The sequence below is a fragment of the Thrips palmi genome, unplaced genomic scaffold (genome assembly GCF_012932325.1).
Source record: "Thrips palmi isolate BJ-2018 unplaced genomic scaffold, TpBJ-2018v1 HiC_scaffold_8, whole genome shotgun sequence".
NCBI lineage: Eukaryota > Metazoa > Arthropoda > Insecta > Thysanoptera > Thripidae > Thrips > Thrips palmi.
The window spans coordinates 7,285,150-7,310,101 of record NW_023144635.1 but is presented as its reverse complement, the minus strand read 5'-3'; the positions used below and the strand labels follow the sequence as shown (position 1 = coordinate 7,310,101).

The window sequence follows — 24,952 nt, the reverse complement described above, 5'->3', positions numbered from 1 at the left end:
AGACCACATGGCGACGGCGGCCCACTAACTGGGTGGTGGCTCTGCTCTGACTGTCTCTGGTTTTTCGAAGGAAAATTTGCTAAGGGAGATCAAGTTTCTGACAAGTGTAGAGAGGTCTGAAAGGGCTAAAAAAGAAAAACCAAAACACATAGTAGGTACTTTTTTTAAAAATAATATTTATTTTGGGAAAAATGAAACCAGTTTAATAATTATGTTCTGTAATGCACATCTGGTTTGCACTGATCACACACAATAAAAGTAATTACAGGGATCCTGTAATAATAAAATACAATATAATACAGTACAAAGTTCTAAAGCCAATTGGGCTGGAACTAAGTGTTTTGTTCGACCATAATACATGCTGCTTAACGGGATCATATAAGGCCATCACATAAATACACACACAACATACATATTAAAATAAAGTTCATTAATCTGTGCAATACTTATTTGAGCAGGGGTACCCAATCATTTCAATGGAAATGACAGGTATAACTAGACATGAGTGGAAAGCCTAACACTTACATTATATCACATTCAGCTTCAAGGGTTTAGAAGCCCCCAACACACTGCACTCGCCTCCTAGTGAAAAAAGCTAGGCTGGACATGGCTGATTTCACATAATTCTGTCCACCCTTTTCTCACAGGGTCTATTAACTTTTTCATGGCATAGGGACATTGGCTACTAGAGGAGCATTTTTTTTAAACAACAATACTTGTAAAATGCAAAGGAAAAATAAAATATTAATCTAACAAAATCCACAGATCCTATTCAATTATTTTAATTTAAGGTTGAAAACATTCAATTCTGCCAGTTAGAATCAAACCCTGCAGCAGTATCTGAGTCCGAATCCCTTTCAATTTCTGAAATGCTGGCTCGAGGTTGAGACGGTGTACTTGGAGTACTGTGTGAAATGGCAAAATCTTGTGCTCGTTTTGACTTCCTCTTCTTGATTGGAGCGAATTGTGGTGGTGGCATCATCCTCCTGTCACCCTGTGGTAAGTGGTTGCGTTACTTTTAGACAAACTTCTCTCATAAATCATAAATCATTCACATTCACATCTGTTCAAATCAACACCTACTTGTTGAACATTATCTGCAGAGCCCCAGGTTTTGTGAATTTTGTCTGCATTTTGCTGTCCCACTCCAAGGAAATTGCTGAAGGCTTCAGTTGTCCTCTTCACTCTCACATTCAAAGAACCAATCCTCAAAAATCCTGAATCCTTTTCTGTAATAATCGAAAAAATATTTGTTACTTTCAGTAGTTTGAGGTAAACAGACAAGCACACAAAAACCCAACCAGAAGACTGACCTGCATGTTTCTTCTTTGCTTTTATTTCTGAAAAAAGAAAAAAGAAGCATGACTCAGGAACTAATTTAATTATACAAATTGCAGGGGAGGAAAAGGCATTGGCTTTCCTTTTCATCTTAATCCTGACAATAGCAAATAAATCTCAGAAACTTACATTCCAAAAGCAGAAATAATTGTGGCATGCAACATGCAGTGAGACGATTCGATGACCATGCAGGCATAATGCACACACATCTAATGAAAACTTGCTGTGAAATGACTGGATCAGGTGCAACTGAATGGTTTCGTCCCTCATGTCACCACGAGGGGAACACGCATGCAGATAGTAATGGTTAGTAGAAAATGCTTCTGATAAGGTGTGAATGAAAAATCATAAATGTGAGAAGTGAAAAAAAGATGTTTTCATGCAGCAAATGTTCAAGAGGTAAAGTTTTATACAAGTAAACAATCATCATGTGCACAATACAAAACAAAACCGATCTAACAGGCATTTATTATTGTTTTGTACAAAAGGTAAAACTAATTCTGTTAGGTTGAACAGTTTCCAAACTGGATTTCATAACCCATTCAGTAGTTTTAATAGGTTGACTACAGAATTAAAAACTGTCCAACCAACCACTAAAAACTGAGAAATATATTGTAACAAAACACAAACGCCATCCATTAATTAGTATTACTTGCCTCAAGGCCATCTCCTGGATTCCTACAAGCATAAGATAAGGCTTTAAATACATAACTTCAACTTAACTATCCAACAATGAGCTCACAATTTTGACTGATTACAAGAACAAAACATTATAGGAGAAATAATATGAAATGATATTTCAAAAGATAGGTAATGATCGATGAAACGAGAAGCAAATGGCAAGAATAGGTCTGGTGCAATGAAATAAATTAAGTATGAAACAAAAGTATCTCCGTTAGTGTACTGCCATGCACAAGGGCTCTAAATTACAGGACTGGAAAACCGACCAACTACTTTTCAAAACAACGGCCAACCATCCACCAAACCACCTCTTTGTAGGATGCTTCCATTTCCACCACAACCTAAAACGTACAGTCCGCGCCGAAAGAAGTACATACAACCACCGTACCCAGATGCCAGATTCCAGATCAAAGCCTCCACCCTAGTACAGCAGGTTCAGGTTTCCGGTCGACGCATGCAGCGACACGCGCCCCCTGAGCCCCGCCGCGGCCAGAGTCAGGAGTCCGCGGCCCGCCCCCGGCCCCGCCCCCGCCGGCCGCGGCCCGCGACGCCGCCCTGCCCGCCCCCCCTCACAGAGCGCGTCATCTGCGTCACCTGATCGGCAACCTGGCGCGCAAGCACACGCACCGAGCGCTTGCGGGCCAGCGGGGGCGTACCCCAGGTACTGGAGGTACCCGAGGCTGCGTCGCCGGCCGCGGGGGCCCGGGGGCTGGGCGGCGGCGAGAGGCCCCACGCGGGGTCCGCCAGGGTAGCCAGGGCCAGGTCCGCCCCGCGGCCAGACGCCATGGCGGCACGGATGCGCTGTGCGGGAGAGGGAAGGAATGAGAGACTGGATGCTCGTCGGACGGGCGCCCCGATGCTGGTCGCGCTGGCCGCCTCGCTGCCCGGCAGCGTGCCGTACCCGCCGGACCCGCCAGCCCCCTGAGCATGCACGCGCCCCTGCCCACGGCCCCGGCCACGGCCCAGGCCGGCCGCCGGATACTCACTGCGGAACGTGTCCGCCGACACCGAGGTGCCCTGGCTCATCTGATACTGGCGGGGCTTCCGTCCGCTCCAGTCGCGAATGTTGGGGTCGGCGCCTGCGGCAACATGGACAAACAAACCAGTCAGAGCCTCGCCGAGCCACGCCGAGCCACGCGCCGGGAGGGCAGGCCACCCAACCGGCGGCCGCGCCGCGCACGCCCGCGTCGTTGCCTACCCGCCGGGCTGGCGGCGTGCAGCGGCGCGGCCGTGGCGTGGCGTGGCGCTCCCTCCAGGCATGGCGCGCACGCGGTTTCAACCAAAGGGTACTCACTGTAAACCTGCACCAGCAGATTGTGAATGTCCTCGTGGCCGAACTGCATGGCGATGTGAAGCGGAGTGTATCCCTGCGAAACAGAAAGCAGCCATTACTGAAAGCATGACGAGGACGACGATGACCACCACGCGAACAGAAGCAGAGAGGTCGCCCGTAAGGGCTTTACGTAGCGCCTGTGAGGTAGGCCAGCAATCCAAGCCACAACACACCGGTGTGAAGACGGTGGCCTACCTTGCGCCTGTAAAGTAAGACGACAGGCGCAAGGTAGGCCACCGTCTCCACACCAGTGTGTTGCCGCACGGATTGCTGGCCTACCTCACAGGCGGCAAAGGCTGTCCCGCAAGACTTTAGACTGGCAATCCGCTCTCGGGCCGGAAAAGTGCTCTTGGGGGGAAAGCGCTCCTACATAGGGAAACCGACTCGGGTAGAGGAAATGCACCTGTCAGAAAAATCCTCTATTTGGGTGCGAGTCGGCAGACGGGGACCCGGCTCGTCCGCTTTCGCGAAGAACGCTATCGTTGTCGCGTCCGCCGCGTCGCGTCCACCGTCGCGTCGTCGCGGCGGTGCGCTATCGGCCCGCCGGCCCGCCGGACGTGCAGACGTCGGCGACGTCGGCCCAGTCACAGGGCGGCGGGGCGACACCGCCGAGCTGCCTCCGAACGGCGCCTTCGTCGCTCGGCCTCTGTCGCGCTGGCGGGGCGACCCCTAGGGGTGCGAGAGAGAAAGAGCGACGACGGACTGCTCAGAAAGCAGCCCGCTGGCCGGGGCCGGTTTGGCGCTTCTCACGCCAAACGGGGCCACCCGCACGGCGCGCCGCGTTGGGCTAGGCCAGGACGGCCAGGACGGCCAGGACGGCAAGCGGCGCGGCGGTCACCGGGACGTCACGGGGACGTCACGGCGCCGGCCGAGCCGTCTGCCTGCCGGACTTGCCCGACGCCCCCGCCACGTAAGTAATGCCCGTCGTAAGGCCCAGCAAGGTCGGTCAAGAACGTGGCCACGGAGGGCCTCCTGGTGGACTGACGGATCGCTTCGACGTGCACCCCCGTGGCACCGCCCCGCCAGCGGTACGCCCTGTCCTGACAAATGCACCGAGTCACGACTTGGTCACGACCTCAAACCGCAGGCATCAGGGCCCTGCAGGGCCCGGCGAAAAAAAATGGAGTCGGGCACGGAAGCACGCCGCGCCACGCCACGCCACTGTTTGACGCGCTCGCAGAACACGCGGCGCGGTGCAGCGGGCGTCACGCGTGCTATAAAAAAGTACTGTACGGCGCCGAGAACAACTTGTTAACATACATTGCGGCATTATGCACGCACGCGCGCGCACACGCAAGTTGTACGAAGCGCCGGGGCGGCCGGGCCAATAGCCAAATTACTTCCAGTATAATAATAAAAGACTAGCCGGCTAATTCACAGCCAGGTGCCCTGCAGTGCGGCGGCGCGGCCGTGCCCCGCCGGCCCGGCGCCCTCATCCACGCAGCGACTCATTTGTATGCAAAATATGAGTGGGACTGGTCGCGGCCGGCGGTCCCGGGGGCCGGAACCGCGAGTTAGCGAGGTGTGAAGGCACACCGGCCGGGCCGGGCCGGGCGGCAACCCTACTGCAGCGACCGCGGCACGGCGGCACGGCGGACCGCCACCCAGGGGCGTAGCCGCGGCCGCGGCGGCAGGACGAGCTGGTTGACACGTCGTTGGCGACAGTTGGCGGCCACCTCCAGCCACGTGTAGCAGCTTGTAGCTACGCCGCTGGCGCGCCCCGTCGCGCCGCTCCCGCGCTTCGCACATTCGCGTGACTGCCGGCCGTTCTGGCCGTTCACTGCCGCGCTGTGCACACAGACACGTCGAGCGTGCGTGCGTATGTGTGCAGTGAGCGTAGACCATGTCGGCCGCGTCGTGCCCACAGCGGCGTAGCCGGCGTAGCATGCGGCGCTCCGCCGGCGGGCCGCGGGCACGCCACTGGTAGCCACCGGCACGTCGCCGTCGTGGCCACCCCCACCCCCAAGCCGCGCGGGCCGCACGGCGACTACCTTTTTAATTAATTGGAGACGTTTCGTTTATTTCCATGCGGGATGGGATAATTTATGCGCTCTGTGCAAATTAATGGCGGGCTGCGCGGCTGCGTCTCCCAAAGGCTGCTGCTTTGGCTTTGAGCCGCCTCTATGGAGCTGCCGAGCCATTCTGGAGACCGCTTCCGCTGCGCTGTCCCTCTCGCGCCCCCACGGGGGAGAGGGAGTGAGAGAGGCAGGGCGCCGGAAGCCGCCTCCGGAGTCGGTCGGCACGGCAGCTTGACTCGGCGCTCATCCCCGGCCAAGGGCGCCAAGGGCAGGGACTCCGGGACGGCAGACAATGTGGACCTGTAAGCCCCGGGGCGGAGCGCGGAGCGGCGCGGAGCGTGCATCACCTAAATTGGAATCCGGTGGCCGCCACTAAATCACAGCGCGTCACACCGCGCGGCACGGCACGGCGCGGCACGGCGCCACTCCTCCCGGGCCTCGCCGAGGCCTTGCAGTGGAGGGCGACGCAGAGCGAGACGAGCCTGTCGAGTGGAGGCGACCCCGCGCAGCTTAGCGCAGTCCAAGGCCCGTCTTCTGCAAAACTGCCACCCAAAACGCACCCGAAAAATCCCGACAAACCGCCAACGAGCCAAGTCTCGAAGGCGAGACAGGACGTGGAGGAAGTTCCTGGAGGAACGCGAGCGAGCCGAGGGAACGCCACGCCACGCCACGGCACGCCGCGCCTGGCCGCTTCCTCAGAAGCACACGGGACTCGCTGGACTCGCTGCCACCGTCCACAAAGGCTATGAACTCTCTTAAATTTATGACCGCCGGGACCTCGGAGAGAAATTGTTGTGGATGCATGTTATTTAATTACTTTCCTCCCGCTGCTTTTACTTCTTCCCGCACTTGCTTCTTTTTTTTTTTTGATTGTGTTTTTACTTCTGTTTTTTTTTTCTCTCAAGGGGCTTCCCTCTCTCAGCAGGACACCGTTCAATTCGTCGCACCGGGAAGTAGGCAGGTCAAAGATCGAAGAGCTCGAAGAGCGAGTGAACCCGTTGTCTAGTCATCGTCCAAGTTTTGCAGCGAGGGGCGTGCCCGTGCCCCTCGACGATGCACTGGTCGAAAGCTGCTTCACACAGACACGTGCACACACACATACACGCGCAATCAAATAACTGCTGCTGCAGGAATCGAAACCTAATGAAAGGATGTCGGTGGACCCACCCACCACATGATCATGTTTGCTCACGAACTCGCCCTTCCACTAGTGGACTCTAGTTTATATGTTTGCCCGACGCGGCACCGACTAATCCGAGCCGCGTCCAGAGAAAGGTTCCCAACCGGTCCAACTGCAACCATTCGTATGACCCCCCAATCCAGAGATTAATCGAAAAACGGTGGAAATATTTGTTCAGTAACTTTCATTTTTTTAAAAAATTTACGCGGATTTGATTTGGCCCTGGGACTTTCTGACAGCAGCTGGGGGGAAACCGAGTCATTCATTCTGCAACAGCCGTGCAGGTCGCCTAACTCGAACTACAAGCTACAAGCCGCGCTGGCCAGGTCAGCCCGTCAGCCGCAGCAGTCTGATTCCACACAGTGTCTCGTCACTCTGTCTCTCTCGCACTCTTACGAGACGCCCCACGAGTGCGAGAGAGAGGGAGGCGGAGCGACGCGCGGAGCCAGCCTGCAGTCCGTCATACCGGCGGCGCGGAATCATTCATGGCTCATCGACACGCCGCGGTCGCGACCCTCGCCGACGACAAGGACATGGCGACACGAGCTGCAGGACGAGCAGGACCTGGACGCGGGCAGGGCCAGGCCAGGGCAGCAGGGCCGGCCAGGGGTCCGAAATGCTCCGAAGCAGCGCCGTGGCGTGGTGGCGATGCACCGCAATGCACCCTGCCCAGCCCTGCACCGCCTCCGGCCGGACGGCCTGCAGGACGGCCTGCAGGACGGCGAGGCGGCGGGAAGGACCGGGAAGGACGTCCAAGTGGAGCAAAGCCCGGAATGCCCGCCACGGCCAGTCGTTTTCGTCGCTGTCTCTCTCGCACCTACACGGGACGCCCCGCGAGTGCGAGAGAGACGGAGCGACGAAAGCGACTCTCTGCCTCGGGGAGGCCCAATTAGAGCCTCATTCAAAGAAGTCACCCCTTGGTCGTCGCGTCGCCTGCAGGCTCACTCCGCCTCTCTCGCACCCGAGCGGCGTCGCGCAGGGGTGCGAGTGAGACGGAGCCACCATCATCGCATCATTTGTAAAGCCCGCCACCTGACTGGGCCTCGGCGTCAGCGTCCTGCCGCGTCCTGCCCTCCAGGATTTGACAAATGAAATGTACATGCATAATGGTTCGGATGTCCCGATGTCCCAATGGCGCGGAGTGTCGAGTCCCTACACTGCCATTGTGCGCCGGGCACCGCGCGGCGAGCAGGCCGGGCAAGCCGGGCAGGCAAGCACCGAAACAAAACGCGGTCATTAGCTGACGATTAAATCGAGCCGTGGAAATGAATCAAAGTTCCCTCTCGGCCAGCGCGCCCTGCCCTGCCTGGCTGGCCTGCCCGGCCGCCGAGTGTCCGAGTGTTTACACACGCCGATCCGATCGGGCGATCGGCCGATGCGACGGACCAATCGTCATCCGATTGCCGCGGTAATCGACTCGTCACGGATCAACGGCGACCTCTTCCCCGCCGCCGTCACGGCCGTCATCATCGGTCGACACGTCCGCGTCGACGGCGGCGCCGCGGTGGTTCCCGACGGCGAAGCACCCCTCGCGGACGCAGACCCAATCATTAGGCAACTTTGTCGCGAGAGGTTATTGAAACGCCGAAAACAACAACAACAGGCGGGGCGAGGGCCGCGGTGACATCTGACACGGGACACGCGCTGACATACGCACTGGACGCGGCGACTCCGGTCGACCCGATCCGAATCCGATTCGCGCGACACGGCGCGACAAGGACGCGACACGACACGGCGCGGCAAGGCACGGCGCGCGTGTCGGACAAGTGGAGCGGGAGCGCGCGGCGGCGGCGCACCGCGACATCGGCGCACCTCGACGCCGTGCTGTGGCCGTGCCCGTGGCCGTGCCGCCCTGGTGCGCCGCCAGCCACGCGACGTACATCCCTGGCCTGTGGCACCGCGCCGCGCCGTACATGACTTACATCTCTCGAGCGCGACGGGCCGCGCGATGCGACACGCCCTGGAGGAGATGCCTCGCCTCTCTTCCCTAGGCCGACGACTCTCTAGCGCCCAACGCGAGCTGCAGAGGCTGGAGAGGCCAGAGAGGCCGCGCAAAGCAGACCCAAGTCACCCCGCGCGAATGCGCCAATAAAGCCACCGAGGGCCCGGCCCGGCCGCCCGGCTGGGGGCAGATGGCCGCGTATTAGCATAGTGTGCACAGCCTCAGCCTCCCGGGGGCGGCGGTGGGGGCGGCGACGGGTCCGCCACAGGGTTGCCAACCCCTCGGAGGACGTCGGGGGCCGGGGCCAGGCCGGGGCTGCAAGTCAAAGTGGAGTGCATAGACTTTGGTCCGGCCGGTCTAGGTGTCCCCGGGGAGGGTGGCGCGCCTGCCGCGCCGCCAAGGGACGGGCAGGGAAGGGGTGCTCGAGGCCCTCGCTGGGCCGACACTGCGCAAAGGCAAGGGCCCCGCCCGGCCCCGCCCAAACCCAATCGATTCCACCCCGTGTCATTTGTAGTGCAGGCAGTGGCAGGCAGCCCGGCGGCAGGCATGAGCCCACAGCAGGCTGGCCAAAGCCAAGCCGATGAGCGCTAGCGTGGCCACCCTGCAGCAACCGCACACGTCGTTTAGGCGCCGTCCCCGCTGCAACGCCTGCGACGCCCTGCAGCGGTGCACTTGTCGCGAGCGGACTGGAGTTAATCAAGCCCCGCTCCGCCCCGCATAAAAAGGCCCTCGCCGTTTACTACTGGGCCGTAAAACAAGCAGTGAGGCGAAGTGGCGACGCGATCCGGTTCGATTCGGCACTCGGCGTGCCGCGCGCGGAGGGCGGCGCGGTCGTCGAAGACAGTCCGCGACAGGGGAAGATGATCGGGACACGGATCAAGTGGCGGGGGCGCTGCGTGACTGCGTGTGTGTGTGTGAGTGTGTGTGTGTGCGGAGGCATTACCCCCGCGACACACACGGCGCCAGATGCGGCTCCCCGCTCCGGCCACGCCCCGTCTCAGCAGAGGCACCCCGCCCGCGCCCGCCCCGCCCCGCCAAAGAGGCGAATTGATTTACAAATCGCCCCGCCACCATGTCTATTTGGATTGGGCTGATAAAGTGACTATTAGGCCGGGCCATTTAACGAAATTGCACGCGCGGTGGCGACTGCGTGTGTTCGTGTGTGTGTGCTTGTGTGTGTGAGACGGCTACAGGCCGCCAAATGACTGCACGCGCAATGTGTCACTGCGACGGCCGGGCCGAGCGCGCGGGACGTGGAGGTGGCCGTCGAGGACCGAGCGCATTGCGAGCGCCTCGTCGTTCGTTCCGATAAAGTCATCAGAAGTCCCGGCCCCGCCCCGCCCCGCGCGCCCGCCGTCCAACCAAATTCCGATACACATGCCGTCGTCACACCAATGCGAATACAATGGCCGGGGGCGGGGCGTGGCGTGGTGGCGTAGCGGGCGAACCCTTTGGTAGAGGGCGCTCTGCCGGAAGATGCACACCTCTGGGCGTGGCGTGCCAGGCAGTACAGTGCGCAGCGCACTAATGTAAGCAATTCGTATATCGCCGTCGCAGGCACAGACTCGACCCCGCGACGCGCCCCGCCCCGCCACGCCCCCCGCATGGCGCGCTCACACACACAGACAGAGCAGCGCGGTTCGCCTGAATATGTTTGCCACTCTGGCTGACACCCCTGCCCGCACCCCGCTGTGAAGACCATAACATTTCATTTTGAAATTGAAGCCTCTCGTACACTGCACTGCACTCGTGCCATCAGGCCTGCGGCTTGCCGCTCCGTTCCGTCCCCTTACAGAAATGGATCACGTCGTTGTTGGGTGCTAAAAGTGGGTGATAAAGTGTGTCAAAAAAGGGGTTCTCACGGTACCTCCTAGATGCACCACTAAAAGGTGTCTAGCCGCACACACCCTTTTAGCCGCGAGAAAGGGGTCCAAAAGGGGGCCTGAGGTGGGTTCCAAAGAAAGTGCCAAAAGTGTGTGCGGGGCATGCTCCGCGTAGGCGAACCGACGCTGTAGTCGGGATTCGATCCTCGGACCTTTCTGTTATGAGACCTCCTCTTTACACCTGAGCCATAGCGCTTCTCCTGTCAGAGGGTCCGCGCGCCGCCCATATGCTTCTACAAGTCTGGACTTAGAACGCCAGGCTTGTTTTCCTTGCCGGGCGCGTATCCGAAAACGAAAAAAGAAGAGTATTGCGACATCGCTCCCCCCCCCCCCCCCTTCCTTTCCCCAGGTCCAGGTCCGCGGTTTCTTTCTCCAGTTACAGAAACAATAATTCGCGCGAATATGAAAATTTACGATAGACCTGAGGCTAGAACCAGATTCTAATTATAGAACGCCATCCTCTCATAGAGACCAGGACTTTGCAGGACTTGGAAAGCCGCGACATCGTGACCGTCACTCCTCTGAATAGCAACTTGGTGGCGTGCATGGAGAGTCATCACCTGCGCCGTTCTGCATCGCGTCACAGGCACCCCTTTTTGGACCCCCTTCGCGTGAAGAAAAGGGGTCCACGTCCGTTGGAGGACCCCCTGAGCTTGAGCAGCAAAAAGGGGGTACTGAAAAGGGCCCCTCGTCTCTTTGAGAGGAGAAAACGGGGTCACGAAGGGGTTAAAATGAACGAAGAGGGTCGCAGTGGGTGATTTTGGTCAAAAGGGGTATGAAAAGGGGCGAAAAAGTGGTCCGCAGTACCACTTATCGACCACCTTCCACAAATCCATTTCTGTAAGGGATCCGTCCCCAGTCCCCGCCGCGGTGCGGTTCCGGCCGAGCCGTTCGCTCAAAGACCAAACTAATTTTCTATTTAGCCCGCTGGGCGGCCTGGGCCTGGGCGGCCTGGTGCCGGCAGCGCGAAGGGTTGCGATCGTCGCGGGCCGGGCCGGGGTTGGGTTGGGGTCGGCGCGAGGCCGCTGGCTGGGCGCGGCGTGGGCGGGGCGGCCCATCTTGAGATACGACGGCGCGGCTGCGGCTGAAGGAGCATTACTCACTCATGCATTGGGACGCTACGCTTCTTCTGGCTGCCTGCCTCAGACTTCAGACACACGCAACGCACGCCCACCACCGCGCATGGGTGCCGCGACGATACCCCGCGTCACACTGCTCGCGGTGTCCAGGGTGTCCACGCACGGGGTATCGACGCCGGCCTGCCGTTTCGCACTTTGCACTTTGTTATTCCAAATGCGAATGAGTTCGCGCCACTGCGGGCCGCGGCGCCGCGACGGACCGGGCGACACTTGCAGTGGGGCGGGGCGGGGGCGGCCGGCAGAGAGGGTCGCCAGTCCGCCAGCCTGCTGGCGCCATCCGAACCGCTGTTTCGTCGCTCTGTCTCTCCCGCGGCCCGCGCTCACAGGGGTCTCGCAGGGGGAGCGAGAGAGACGGCGGCGAGACCGCTGTTCGGAGTCAGTCCACAGGGGTGGTGTGCCCGGCCTGCCCGTCCCCGCGCGGATGCAAAAGGGGTGAAATATGACACCCCGAGATTGAAATGCACGCTTCACCCCGCTTTAAAAGGGGTGGCATATGTGAAGTTCCCCACGGCAGGCAGGCAGGCAGGCAGGCAGGCCGTCGCCGCGCGAGAGGGGGAAGTGACAAAAAATCTATTTCGCAGTTTATAGCGCGTAATAAAGCTGAAATTAATACGCGGCTCCGTTTCACGAGCGCAGCAGCGCGGCTGCGGATGAGCGCGGAGTGGGGCGTGGGCTCCATGGAGTGGCTGCGCTGGGCTGCGGCACAGAGCGCCACACTTACCCCGTTCTGCAGGCGGCGGCCGTCCGGCAGGGGATGCAGCGGGTCCAGCAGCGGCAGCGGCGGCGGCAGCAGCGCACGGAAACAAACACGGAGAGAAACGGCAGCAAGAGTTAGTACGTTAGCACCACTTACAAAGCAATCCGACACCCCAAATTCCTGCGCCGCATCAAGATAGCCGCGGAGATGGCCTGCTTCGTGGCCTCGCTTTCCACGGCCGTAATCGTAACCGCTTCGGCCGGGGCGGCGCGGGGCGGCGCGGGGAAGGCAGCGCGTGGCCCGCGGCGCGGTGGCGGCGTGGCGGCTTCCGAAGTGGGAGCCGCGCACTTACGCGACGGCCGCGGGGCTGCACGACGATGACCCGGTCGCCGGCCAGGACGCCGGCCAGGTGCATTCCGCCCCGGGGCCGGCTGGCCGGCTACCGCCGCGGCTACCTGTGTCCGTCGGCACGCCGTCGGCACGCCCTCCTCGGCCATCAAAACCGGGCCAACACGACGGCGGCCGGAGAAGCGGCGAGCCTTCCCCGCGGCCACACGAGGCGCGGCCAGGGCGGCCACACCGTCAGGAAAGAGTCCAAAGTAGAATGGCGGAGTGGCGTACCGAGCGCACGTTGACGTCGGCCTGGTGCGTGCCGGCGATCAGCTTGATGACGTCCTCGTTGCCGTGCTTGGCGGCCCAGTGCAGCGCCGTCTGCAACACAGAGAACACACGCCAGTCAACATTTTTTTGCAGTGTATTTCTGCATAGGTCGATCCATCGATCTGGTGAGGACCCCGGTGGCGGCGACGATACCCCGCGCCACTTTGGAGGAGGCTCGTTCTCCGGAGCGTGGGGTACAGCCACATCCTTCTATTTCTCGGCGTCCGGGCCTCAAATTCGTTTTCCACCTGCGGTGCCGTGCGCGCCCCGCCGCGCGCCAACTGCAAGTACTGCGTGCTACAGCACGGCGAATGGGCTCCACCACGGCCTGCCCGCAAGGCCTGCCCGCACTACATGACGACATCAACGCCCGGCCCGCCAAGCAGCCCCAGAAATACTCGCGGCCGCGTTAACGTCGTCGGACACACAACGACACGTTTAATCTACGAGGGATAGACTCGCAGCACCGCGCCGCGCCGTGCCGTGCCGTGTGGGGGATTTATGTGGGCCGTTTCACTCATCGCCGCGCTGCCGCGCTGCTAGTGTAGTGCCGTACCATCATGCCGGGCTTTAATACGACCTGCGCCGTGTTCGCGAGTGATGAATCGCACCGGTCTAATCTCATCGCCGGGGCCGCGGGGGCCGCGAGGGCCGCTAGGGCCGCCGGGGCGGAAACGAAACAAAGAAATATGGCACGTGTGTGCGCGGGGCGGCGCGGGGTGCGCTTCGGCGACAGGACTCTGGAATAGACGCGTTTTCGGGCCCGGCGTCCCGTAATACGTAACAGGCATGCCTCCCCCCGCGACCACGCAGCGGGCTGTCTCACTCGCACCCACACGGCACTCCCCGCGAGTGCGAGAGAGACAGCCGACGGGATCAGCCCGAGCCGCGCCGCCGCCGCAGCTCAGCCGCGCTCAGCTCATCCGAATCGGGTGGCCTCGCTGAGGGCCTACATCGCCACAAAGTCGTTGGAAAAGTTACGGCGGGACACGGCGCGACTTGAGTTAGGGGAACCAGGCCGGGCACGTGTTGCTCCACTGTTGGTGACTGTTGGCACGACGCGGCGCCCAGGGCCCAAGGGTCGCGGCACTGTGACGTTTATGGTCGACACTGGATGCCCCGGGCCGGGGCGGGCCGGGCCGGCCGCCTAGAACTGGGCCAGCCGGGCGGGGCCGCGCCGGGCCTAGACGTTCCCCCAAGAAAACGAAGCAAAAGGCGCGCAAAGAATGCGGCATGGGGGAGGAATGCCGCTCGACGTATTCAGCAGTAGTGTTAACGAACATGTAGGTCAGGACGGCATTCCCTGCCTGCCGGATAATGCTACAAACTGCGACCAACAGATTGTTATCATTAATTTACTAATTAATGTCTTCCGCTCGCCATTCTCTCGGTCTCCGCGGCCAGGACCCTTCCTTCCGATTTCGCCGAGCGCGCGGCCCGGCGTCCCTTTCCGACAACGGCGGGCAAAAAAAAAAGAGGCAGCACGAGGAACGCAAACTGAAGGGAAAACAATAACAACAACAAGGCAGCCGCACATCTTGGCCCCTTTCAGGACTTTCAATGCGCAAAGGCAACACCTTCGGGCGACACCCTGCTCGCCCGCCATCCGCTGCACTGTTATCACTGCTATCGCGCTGCCCAAATTAAACGGCCGTATCTAAAAGCAATTACGCGGCAACGACTGTTATTAATACACGCACCCCATTAAGCACCTGCTAATGATACCCTAATTACAAATCGCCCTCCCTTGTTTTTACTCCACCTCCGCAGCAGCAGCGCGACCCCGCCCCGCCCCGCCCCGCACGGGGCCAAAAGGCGTTCGCGGGCGGCAGCGGAACGGGGGGGGGGGGGGGGCAAGAGAAGGGGAAATCAAAAAGACATTCCGACAGCGCGGGCAGCAAATGCAGCCAACACAATATCGCGCATGAAACGAAATTCCAATTGGGCCTCGGTCCGCACCCTCACTCACCCCCTTGCCGCGCCCGATGCCCTAACCACCCTAACCAACCTGACTGACCCAAATGGAGTGGGCGAAGCCGAGTCCAGCTACGGCGCGCTGGCGCGGGGATCGTGCTACCGGCTTATTTGTATCAAGCGCTGCCCCTGGCCGCCTCTGGCCTCTGGCCGCCTCGCCGGCCGGGCACGGCGGGCACCTGCCACTCCAACCCTGTGCCGCCAGCAATGCCCGCCTGCCTGCGCGCCTGCACTGGCCACGGGGCACCTCGGGCTAATTACCTACAAACAGCCGTTGACGACACACACACACACACGCACACACACAACGAAGGGGTGAGGCTGGCAGCGGTAGCGCGGCGTTTAGCTTGATGACGGGGGGTGGCCGAATTGAAGGGCGCCAAGGGCACACACACACACACACGCACACACTATCACACTTTCTCTCTCACACACACGGTCGTAATCACATGGGCGCGCCGCGGGGCCATCGGGCAGCAGTAGGGCCTTGAGGGCATACAGGACATGAGCCCCGTCCCGTTTGAGCCCCGATGGTCTGAGCCCCGACCTGAGCCCCAACCTGAGCCCGGGTTGAGCCCCGACTTGAGCCCCGACCCAAGCCCCAATTTCCAGAGCCCGGATTGAGCCCCGACCTGAGCCCCGTTTGAGCCCCGTTTGAGCCCCACTTGAGCCCCATTTGAGCCCCGCGACCTGAAATCACGCATTTTTGCGTAATTTATTGCTATGGGGCTCAAGTGGGGCTCAAGTGGGGCTCAAACGGGGCTCAAACGGGGCTCAGGTCGGGGCTCAATCCGGGCTCTGGAAATTGGGGCTTGGGTCGGGGCTCAAGTCGGGGCTCAACCCGGGCTCAGGTTGGGGCTCAGGTCGGGGCTCAGACCATCGGGGCTCAAACGGGACGGGGCTCATGTCCTGTATGCCGCCTTGAGGGGAGTGCAAGGTGAAGGGCAGTGGGGTGCCTCGGGGTGGCGCCTCAGGCCGAAAACACACACATACACACACACACACACACAGAAGCACCTGCCCGCCCTTCCAAATTGGCCATTCCGCGCGGTGACGACACCACGACCCTCGTTGTCGCCGACGACAGAGTCATTCGCAAACGTCGCCGTTGAAAGGCATGGCAGCGTGGCGAGGCGGGGCGGGGGCGGACCTCGGCAGACTCCCCCACTGCACCGCCTGCACCGCCGCATCGCCCGGGGCGCGTGCCCGCGGAAAAGAAAAAGGGGCAACAACAGAACGAGGGGACAGTAATGAAATAATTGACGTGTTTATGTCTCTCTGACGATGGTTACCGCGGTTACCGCAGTGACACCCACCCGGCCGAATCAACGCTAATTCCGTAATCGGGGCGACGAGGGAGTCGAGGGCGGCGACGGAGGCGGGGAAGGGCCACCTAATGACCCCGTCCCTCGGCCGCCCTCGGCCGCCCTCGGCCGCTCGGCCCTTGACCGCCTACCCGGAATTAAAAGCCCGCGACGCATCGGCCGCTTCCGGCAGCCTATAACCCTATCCCGACACTGTCAAAAACCGCTTTAATTTTTAAATTTTATTCAATTTCAGCGAAATGATACAGCTCGGCGCTACGCGTTACGCCCCTCGGAAGTGAGGCGAGCTCGGGCCGGCCGGAGACTTGGACGCGGGTGAGGCCGAGAACCCCGTCATCAGGGCGCCCGCCACCCTGCGCGCCAAACCCTTTATCCCGTCGGCGTCCGGGAGGGAGGACGACGCGCACCTGCCCGGCCCAAGGCCCGGCCGCCCCCGCGACGCGCCGACGCGCCGCGCCCCGCCATGATTAGCATTACGCCGCCCCGCGCCCCGCCCCGCCCCGCGCGGAGTGCGTGTCGGACATGACAGAACACGTGTACGCGTCGGGCTGCCGTCGGTGCCGTCGGCCGAAACTCGTCCGTCGCGTCGCGTCTCGTCGGCCTGACTGGCCGCCCTGCATGCGTAACGCGGCGCACGTGCGCCAGTGCGCCAGCGCCTCGGACAAGGCCGAGGTCGCGGTCACGTCGCCGTCGACGACGCGTCCGGCGAATCCGCCTCCACGTCGGCCACTTCGCCCGCCGTCCGATTGGTGGCCAGCGAGTGCGGGGGAGTGGCGGCCTGGCGGGGCAGCCTGGCGGGGCACGCCGGGGAAGGGAATATACGACTTCCTGGTGGCATTTGCCGGCAGACTGCCCTTCAAGCTTCAAGCGTGCCAGCGTGCCAGTGCCGCGCCGAGGCGGCGGCAGTGCCGGCGCACTGCACACTGCACCAGATCTACGAGCCGGAGTCCGGGCAGTCCTCGCCGAGTCCACGCCCCGCACATGATTCATTAGACGAGTTTTTCCGCGCCCGACGCACGGACTGACGGCCGGGCCGACGGTGACGCGACGGCCAATGACTTCATCCACCAGCGCGCCGCCGTGCCGTGCCGTGCCGCCCCCTCATCAAGGCCGCCCCCAGGCCGCCCCGCCCCCGCAAACACACCTTTACGCGGCCCTCGACGACCTGCAATATCCGCCAACACGGCGGCCATGGCCCGGCCGCGGAACCAACCCTTCCGTGCTTCCCGCCGCGCGGGCCGGCCAGGGCTCCCCCGGGACCAGTGGCTGTGGGCGGGATACGCGGGAGCACCTCTCTTAATTAAGCCGCATCATTTTTTGTGCCCGGCCGCGGCGAGCGGGGAAAGGGAGAGGGAGGGCCGAGCCAGGGGAAGGGTTCAAGTGGGCGCGCGGGGCAGGGCCATGGCAGGGCCGCGGGGGAGGTGCTAATTGTTTGTTTTTAACGGCGGCGCGGTCCTTCCCTCAGCCTTACCTGCGACGGCGGGGCCGCGGGGGATGACCGGCCTGGCCGCGGTCTCATTACCACGGACACGTCTTCATCGTCATCCCCGACGACGGCGACGAGGCCCCCGACGGCACGACGCAGGTCCAGGACGGACAATAAGCCACCACGGCCTTGTTTTGGAAACACGCGTCGAAATTCGATTCTCATAAGTGGATATGAAACCCGATCGTCACCACCAACAACAACAACAACAACAACAACAACAGCAGCACGGCGATGACCTGACCAGCGCGTTCACCGCGGCAGGGAGGGTGGGGTGATGCGGGAGGGCCCGTCCGTAAAGCGGCAGGGCGGCTGGGGCGCCTTGCCCTCGCCTTGGCAGAGGCAGCCGTCCCGTTGCCGCCATCCCACTCAATTCCGGCTCCGGGCCTGGCTGCCCTGCTGCCCGGCCCGGCCCTACTTCCGGGACGACGACGACAGTCCGATACCCATCAGCGGGCAGGTGGACAGGACGCTGGACGCAGGCCGGAGTCGAGGAGAAGACGAATGCGGGCGCGTAATCACACACACACACACACACACACTCACACACGCACTCACACACCGCATGCAGCAGCGGGTGCGCCGGAAAAGCGCACTGCGTGGTCTCACACAAACACACACGCACATTGGCGCACAGACGAGGCTTGGCGGGGGGCAGGGCTAGGCTGGGCTAGGCCGCGGTGCTGTACGCCCCGGTACGCCCGAGTACGCCCCTCGGTACGCCCGGTACGCCTCGCGGTGCGCCGGCTGCTCGGCCAGGGCGCCGCTAACGCCACTAATTGAGAAATAAATCAGCGCTAATTATTACTTTACCCAGCGCGCCTCCCTCCTGCAGGCTGCAGCGGGCCATTCCGCGGGCCGCTCTGTCTCTCTCGCACGCACGGGCCGTCCCGGAGGGGTGCGAGAGAGACGGCGCGACTCGCCCGCTGCAGCAACGGGCCTGCACTGCAGCCTGCGTGGAAGGAATCCTTCCTCGCACCCAGACGGGCGGAGCGAGAAAGAGAGAGAGAGGGTTGCCGAGCGGGGAAAAAAATGGCGACACATGTGAGCACTTTGGGCCTTGGTTTGCCTTGCTTGTGTACACTACACTGCGAGTCGTGTTCACGCTTCGGGCTCGGAGGGCCCTCCCCCGCGGCCCCCGCCAGGTAGAGTGCGGTAAAGTGGGGCCGTGGTACCTCGTCACCCGTCGATTTGTCTCCCACCGCGGGGCCGTCGTCGTCGTCGTCGTCCGGGAGGATGAGGCACTAGAGGGGCGGCTGGGCGTGGCGCCGCCATCATAACCCCATAGTGCACGGCGGGGGCCTGGGGCGGCCAGGGGGCCTCTCCCGGCCGACCACTCAAAATCATGGCCTCGTTCTAGCGCGGCTAGCGCGCGCACTGCGCACTTGACCCTGAATGGCGATGGCGGTCGCGGGCCGCGGTGGTGGGGGCCAGGGCCACGGGGCCACGGCGCCGAAGGCAAGGCAAGGCAAAGGGCCCCGTCGGGGGACACTTCCTGACACGTGTGTGCCCCGGCTTGGCCCCGGCTTGGCCCCGCCCGGTCTCCGATGTCGCCGGCATTTGTCTCGCTCTAACGCCGCGTCCCTCCTCGTCCCTCTCCGTCCCCCCGTCGCGCCCCTGACGGCGCTTCATATTTTAGCCCTTCATTATCGTGCCCTAAAGTGTTTTCGGGGGAAAGCAGGCATTCATCAAGTCCGTGCCAAAGGCAGCCAAAGGACGCTGCGCTGCGTCCAAACGGAGCGCGCTGTCGTCGCCCCGTCTCTCTCGCACGCCAGGGGCGTCCCGTGAGGGTGCGAGAGAGACGGGGCGACGGAGCGCTGCAGACGCCGAGGCGCGCCGAGGTGGGAACGACTTCCCAATGAAAACAACATTACTGCGCAGAGGAGGACTGGAAGACTGGAAGAAATACTTACATACTGGAGTGGTCAGCAGCGGGAGCAGCCAGGAGCATGGAACAAAGGAAGACAAACAAAGGAAAATTATTTTTCTTTTTCGATTACATCGGCCCAGCAGAGTGTGTATATGGAGTTGGCGTGGGGCGCGGCCGGGCCGGCAGGTCCCGGCGCAGGTGGCGGCTTTGTGCGAGGCGAGGCGATGAAGAGGCGAGAAGATCTCAATTTGCGAGGAGCAGGCTCGATTTGGGAAAAAAAGAGAGGGGGGCAGCTGTCACGGCAGCACCACACCGGCCGGATCGAAAATGATGGTCGACTGACGGACGGACGCGCGAAGGCAGGGAAGGCTCCAGGCTCGGCCACCGGAAGCACCTCGGCCCTGCCTCGGCCGAATCGACGCGCGCACTTTTCGAAAACGGTTCCAGCGAAAGGAAGAGTCCTCCCCCTCCCCCTCCCCGCGTCGCTTTTATTAATTCCGGCCGACGCGATGAACGTCGTAAAACTGGCTCGCCGACACCGATACACAATAAAACGGACGAAGCAACAAAACCGACGCCGCCGCGGGTGTTTGAACCCCGGACCCGCGTCTCGGCGTCGTGGCGATTGTTGTGGCTCCGGATTCCCAGCATGGGAACCCAAAAGGCGGCCGTAATAGAATGGGGAGGATGATATCGGCGCGTATCGCTCTGCCCTGCCCCGCCGCCCTGCCCCGCACCGCCGCGGCCACAGGATGTTTAAATAGCGGTCGGGCGACGCCCGCCTCCGCCGAAGCACAAAACTATACCCAAAATGTATATTCATTTAAAACCCGTTTGGCCACGGCTCCCTGACGACACCAAGACGGCCGGGCGGCCCGGGAAGAGGTGCTGCTTGCCGCTCGGCGAGAGGTCAGGACAGAGGGCGCCAGCGCGCCAGCACGGCGGAAGGGGGCTTAATTTATTCCCACCCTATAAAATTAGCATTACAAATAGACGGCAAAACGCTACACGTAAATTTTGACACTACTGTCGGGCGTCGGGCCGGTAAGTGTGCGCGAGGACGGACACGACGGGCACGCCGAGCAAGGCGATGGCGACCGCGGCGCGCAGCGAGGCGCCAGAGAAAAGCGAGGAGCTCGAATTGCGGTTCAATGCTTTCACAGTTTGACTTCATCGGCGAAGAACGAACGCCAAGTAAACAGTACAGACAGCAGCAAAGTCTCAACGCGCCTGGTTTTTCTTTTCCATCGAATTAAAACGTTTTAACTTTTAAATTTTCCTGATAATAATTGTTAAAATTGCTCGCTTGCGCCGCGACCCGCGGGGCAATGACTTAACGCGGTAGCCCGCCGCCGCCACCACCGGCAGCACGGCGTGCCGCGCCGCGACGCTGCCGCCGAAACAGGTTCTTAGACAAAAAGTGGAGATTAGCCAGCAAGCCAGCCAGCCTGAAAGCCACGCAGCCAGGCAGGAGGTCGTCACCGCCCCGCACGGAGCCCGGCCGATCGCCGCCAGGAACACAGCGAAAACAGGCACAGCGAGGCGCCCCGACCTAATAATCCAAAACAATGCCTCCCCTTTCGCTGGCCGCTGGCTGGCCGATGGCCACTACACTGGCTGCGCCGGGCTGCGCTCACAGTGTGCCTCACACCGGCCCGGGCCGACGTCAGCCCGCCGCGTCTTCGTCTTCCGATAGGTGATCGCACTGGGGGCATCAGATAATTCCCGCGCGTAATTTGAATAATGACTTAAGTGACGGGCGGCCCTCTCACTCTCACCTGCGCCGCCCGGGCCGCCGTCGCCGCTCTCCCCCCTCTCTCTCTCTCTCGCTCGCACCCCAGCGGCGTCATTATTGTGAGCCGTTCGAACACCTCGCCGACGTGGAGTACGCCTCCGCCACGGCGATGCCCGATTGGCACGGCCAAATGAGTGATGAGGAGAGACTGCGCGACGCTCCGGACGACTACCCCCCTCCCCCTTTTTGTTGGGCGGCAGCTGCAGCTGGGGCCCACCGCGCCACGCCCCGCCACGCCCCGCCACGCCCCGCCACGCCCCGCCACGCCCCGCCACGCCCCGCCAGCTGCACGCCGCCCAAACCACGCCGCGGCCAAGCAAATGCCGCAACAGGTCGCGTCTCGCCGCGTCTCGCTTTTTCGCCGCGTTCCCCGCCGCGGCCAGTCCCTTGCCAGCCCCTGGCCCTTCAACGACTGCAGCAGGACTGCAGCAGGCGGGACGCGCCAGTGCGACTCGGAATCAAGACATAAAGTGACTCGGTCATAAACGTCGCAGCCATTTTAATTGTATAACATTATTAAACGGCTAATATCTGGCGGAGCGCGCGCGCCGCTCCGCTGCGGCCGAGGCGCGGCTTTTTGTAGCGCTGCGCTGCGGTCCGCGCAGACGAGCACCTGCTGTCCTCGTCGCACCGACGGCGAGCCGGGCGGTGCGAGAGAGACGAGGCAGGTCTGGTGTGGAAGCCCTACGAGTCAATAGACAAACGCGATAGATTCGACGCAGCCGTAAAAATGAACCAGCTGGCGGCGCCTCGCGCCAAACCGCAGGCCCAATAAGCCACCGACAACCGACAACGGCCTCGGCCGCGGGTTTGCGGGTTCGGGTTCGAGTCCCGGTGGCGGCGCTCCACCGCCCCGAACGCGGTCGCGACGGCGGTGGTCCGCGCGGTGACGGCGCGGCGTCGGATGGCGGGGGGCGTCGCGGCGCTCCGGTCCCACGGACGACTTGTCTCGTCTCCCCGCCGGCCCGGGGCCGGGGCCTCGCCGCTGACGGACAGCTGTCCAGCCGGGGGCGGCCGGGGGCCCTCTGCGACGCTGACCAGGGCCAGACCTGACGTCCTGACCGAGTCCTCGTCAACGTCAGTCACCGCGACGTCGCGGCGTTGTCGCCGCGTTGTCGCCGCGCGGGGGGGACGACGGACGACGGCCAGGTCACCGGCGCGTTTCCGGCCGTCGCGTCCCCGCCGTCGACGGCGACCCCCACCCCGGCCGCCACGGCGGGGCGCCTCGCCGATGACACGGCGGTATCAAAGTCCGGCATGTGATACAAAGTCTGGCCAGTGCCGGGGCGGCGGGGCGGCCGAGCGGCGGGCGGCGAGCCGGCCCGGCCGGACTGCCGGAGCAGGAGGGGTCCGCGAGGAGCGCAGCGAGCAGCGCGAGCATAAATATTGTGTCAACGAAAAGCAGCAAGCAAAAACAATAAAAGCAGCAAAGTGCGGCGCGGTGCGCCAAGCGGCCCGGCCGGTACAGCGAGCGGGCCCCGCCACGCCCCGCCTCGCCCCGCACCTTGACTTCCAGCAGGGACCGCGGGGGACGACAATTTCACATAAATAATAAAAGGTGAACTTACGCCCTGAAGAGACGATGCCGGCAGATAACGGGGGTCAAGGAATCCAGCCGGGAGTCCACGAGGGGTCCACGGCGAGGGTCCACGGCGAGGTCCACGAGGCCGTAGAGACGGAGTCCGGTCCGGCCGTGGAGAAGGGCAGCGGCAGCGGCCAGCGGCACGGCAGGGCACAAAAACAAACAGAAGAGCACGAGCACATGTTAGATGAGTTGCAAGATTTATTTCATGCATGGCTTCTCCCCGGGGCGACGCGGGGCCACGCCGGGCGTCGCGCGCTGCTGGTGTGTGTGTGTGTGTGTGTGTGTGTGTGCGTGTGCGTGTGTGCGTGCGTGTGTGTGTGTGTGGTGTGTGTGAGGGAGAGGTGGGGGGGGGGGGAGGAGAGGAGGGAGTGTTTGGTCCGGCGTTCCGATTATTACAACCTGTGCGACACACCTGTGGACACGCCCGAGGCCCCGTTCGGGGCGCGTTGGCCTTAGGCCCTGCCTGGGTCTGCCTGGGCGAGCAAATCGCTGCCTTATCTATTTGCGTCCTGGGCGTTGCGTCCACTGGGTCAGACAGCCAGGCAGCCAGCCGGCCAGCCAGGCTGGCAGCCGCGCTTCCGCGGCGGGCCTCGCCGATCGCGCACTCATTAGCAGCCGGCCACCCCACCTCGCTCCACCCCGCCCCGCCCCGGCCAGGCCCGCGAGCGCGCCGCGGGTCGCCGCGTCTCCTCGCGTATTCTAATGAAATCGTGTCCCAAATTATGTAATAAATAAGTAAATTCCGAGACACGTCGTCCGGCATAAATCAAACGCAGCGGGGGCCTCTAGCTTCGGCCGGGGCTGGCGCGCTGGCGAACGGGAAGCGGCGCTGCTGCTGCCAGCTCCGCCTGGCCGCCGTGCCCCGCGAGGGGCCCTGGCACAGACAATGTGGACATAGCACCAAGAACCCCCTAGTGGGCTCAATCTGAAACAGCACTCCGTCGCTCTGCCTCTTTCGCGCCTGCGGGGCACCCCGTGCGTGCGAGAGAGACGGATAGCGGTGGCCCGGCCGGATTCAGACCGCAGACGAGCCGGGCGGCGGGAAAAGTTTAAAATTCCCGGGCCGGCGGTGCGGCCGGCAGACGGCGGCCGGCACTGACCCTGTGGATTCCCTCACGTCGCCGACCTAACCGGCCGACTGACTGCCGGCAGGACGGGCCGCCGGCAGGACGGGCCGGCGCTTCCGTCGACGCGGTGGTGCATACGAGCCGCGCCGCGCGTTCCAGTGGTTCCAGCCGCAGTTTTATACGCGCAACTTTGGGAGATAAAAGACGAAATCCGCGGCACGGCGGGGCCCAGCCCGGGGCGGCCACAACTCACATTGAACTGACTTGCGGCGGGCCGGCCAGCCAGCCAGGCAGCACGACGGCGTGCCAACACACGGCTGGTTCCCGGGCTTAAATTACGCCGCGCTCAATTTGACGGGACATTAATAAAGCACGCGTCAGGCCGCGCGGGCCGCGCTGTCCGGGAGGCAATTAAAAGTACTCGTTCATGCTGGCTGCTTGACTTGCTTGCTACCGAAAGTCGGCCTGCCCGCGGTGCGGGACCCGGGGCCCGGAGGAGGTGGCCGTCGACGCCAAGCACTGCGGCAACAAATAAATTACGCATGCGGCGCGGTGCCCTCCGAGGGCGCGGGGCGGTGCAGCGCGGGGCCCTCGCGGGGCCCTCGCGGGGTGACGAGCTACAAATGGTGGCGCCGATGGCCGCGCTGCTTCGACCACGGCATTCAGGGAGGGAACAGTGTTCGCGCCTCCAGCCTCCAGCATGACGGACGGCCTGGGCGACGCGGCCGGTCGTTCGGCTCGGCCGGCCCGAAGTTCGAATTGGCCGCGCCGGTCCCGCGAGTAGTGGCGCGCTCTGTCTCTCGCACGGCACCGGAGATTTATTTTGGCCAGACTGGTAAACGCGCGCGCATACGACGACGACTACCTCCACGACGACGGCGTCGTGGAGGACGGCGCGTGCCCCGCGGGGGTCCCCGTCGGTCCCCGCCGTAAGCTATGAAGGAACACATTCCCCGTCGGGTGATGGCCGCACCCGGCC

At 62.4% G+C, this 24,952-nt stretch overlaps 1 protein-coding gene across 3 annotated transcripts in view; it reads right to left on the bottom strand.

Annotated features, from left to right (window-relative positions):
- Positions 1-156: 156 nt before the first annotated feature.
- LOC117653220 (ankyrin repeat domain-containing protein SOWAHC) overlaps positions 157-24,952 on the bottom strand; it is a 76,851-nt gene continuing 52,055 nt past the window's right edge. The window contains exons 7-14 of one of the 3 annotated variants that reach the window (XM_034398737.1): positions 23,801-23,805; positions 12,833-12,922; positions 12,236-12,241; positions 3,314-3,386; positions 3,006-3,098; positions 1,314-1,340; positions 1,084-1,229; positions 157-994 (exon numbers count right to left, since the gene is read on the bottom strand). In XM_034398737.1, coding sequence (XP_034254628.1) covers positions 803-994; positions 1,084-1,229; positions 1,314-1,340; positions 3,006-3,098; positions 3,314-3,386; positions 12,236-12,241; positions 12,833-12,922; positions 23,801-23,805 — 632 coding nt within the window. In that variant the 3' untranslated portion in view covers positions 157-802. Of the gene's footprint in view, positions 995-1,083; positions 1,230-1,313; positions 1,341-1,467; positions 2,017-3,005; positions 3,099-3,313; positions 3,387-12,235; positions 12,242-12,832; positions 12,923-23,800; positions 23,806-24,952 lie in introns of those variants that run through there. The other 2 variants (XM_034398738.1, XM_034398739.1) reach the window with 2 other exon arrangements.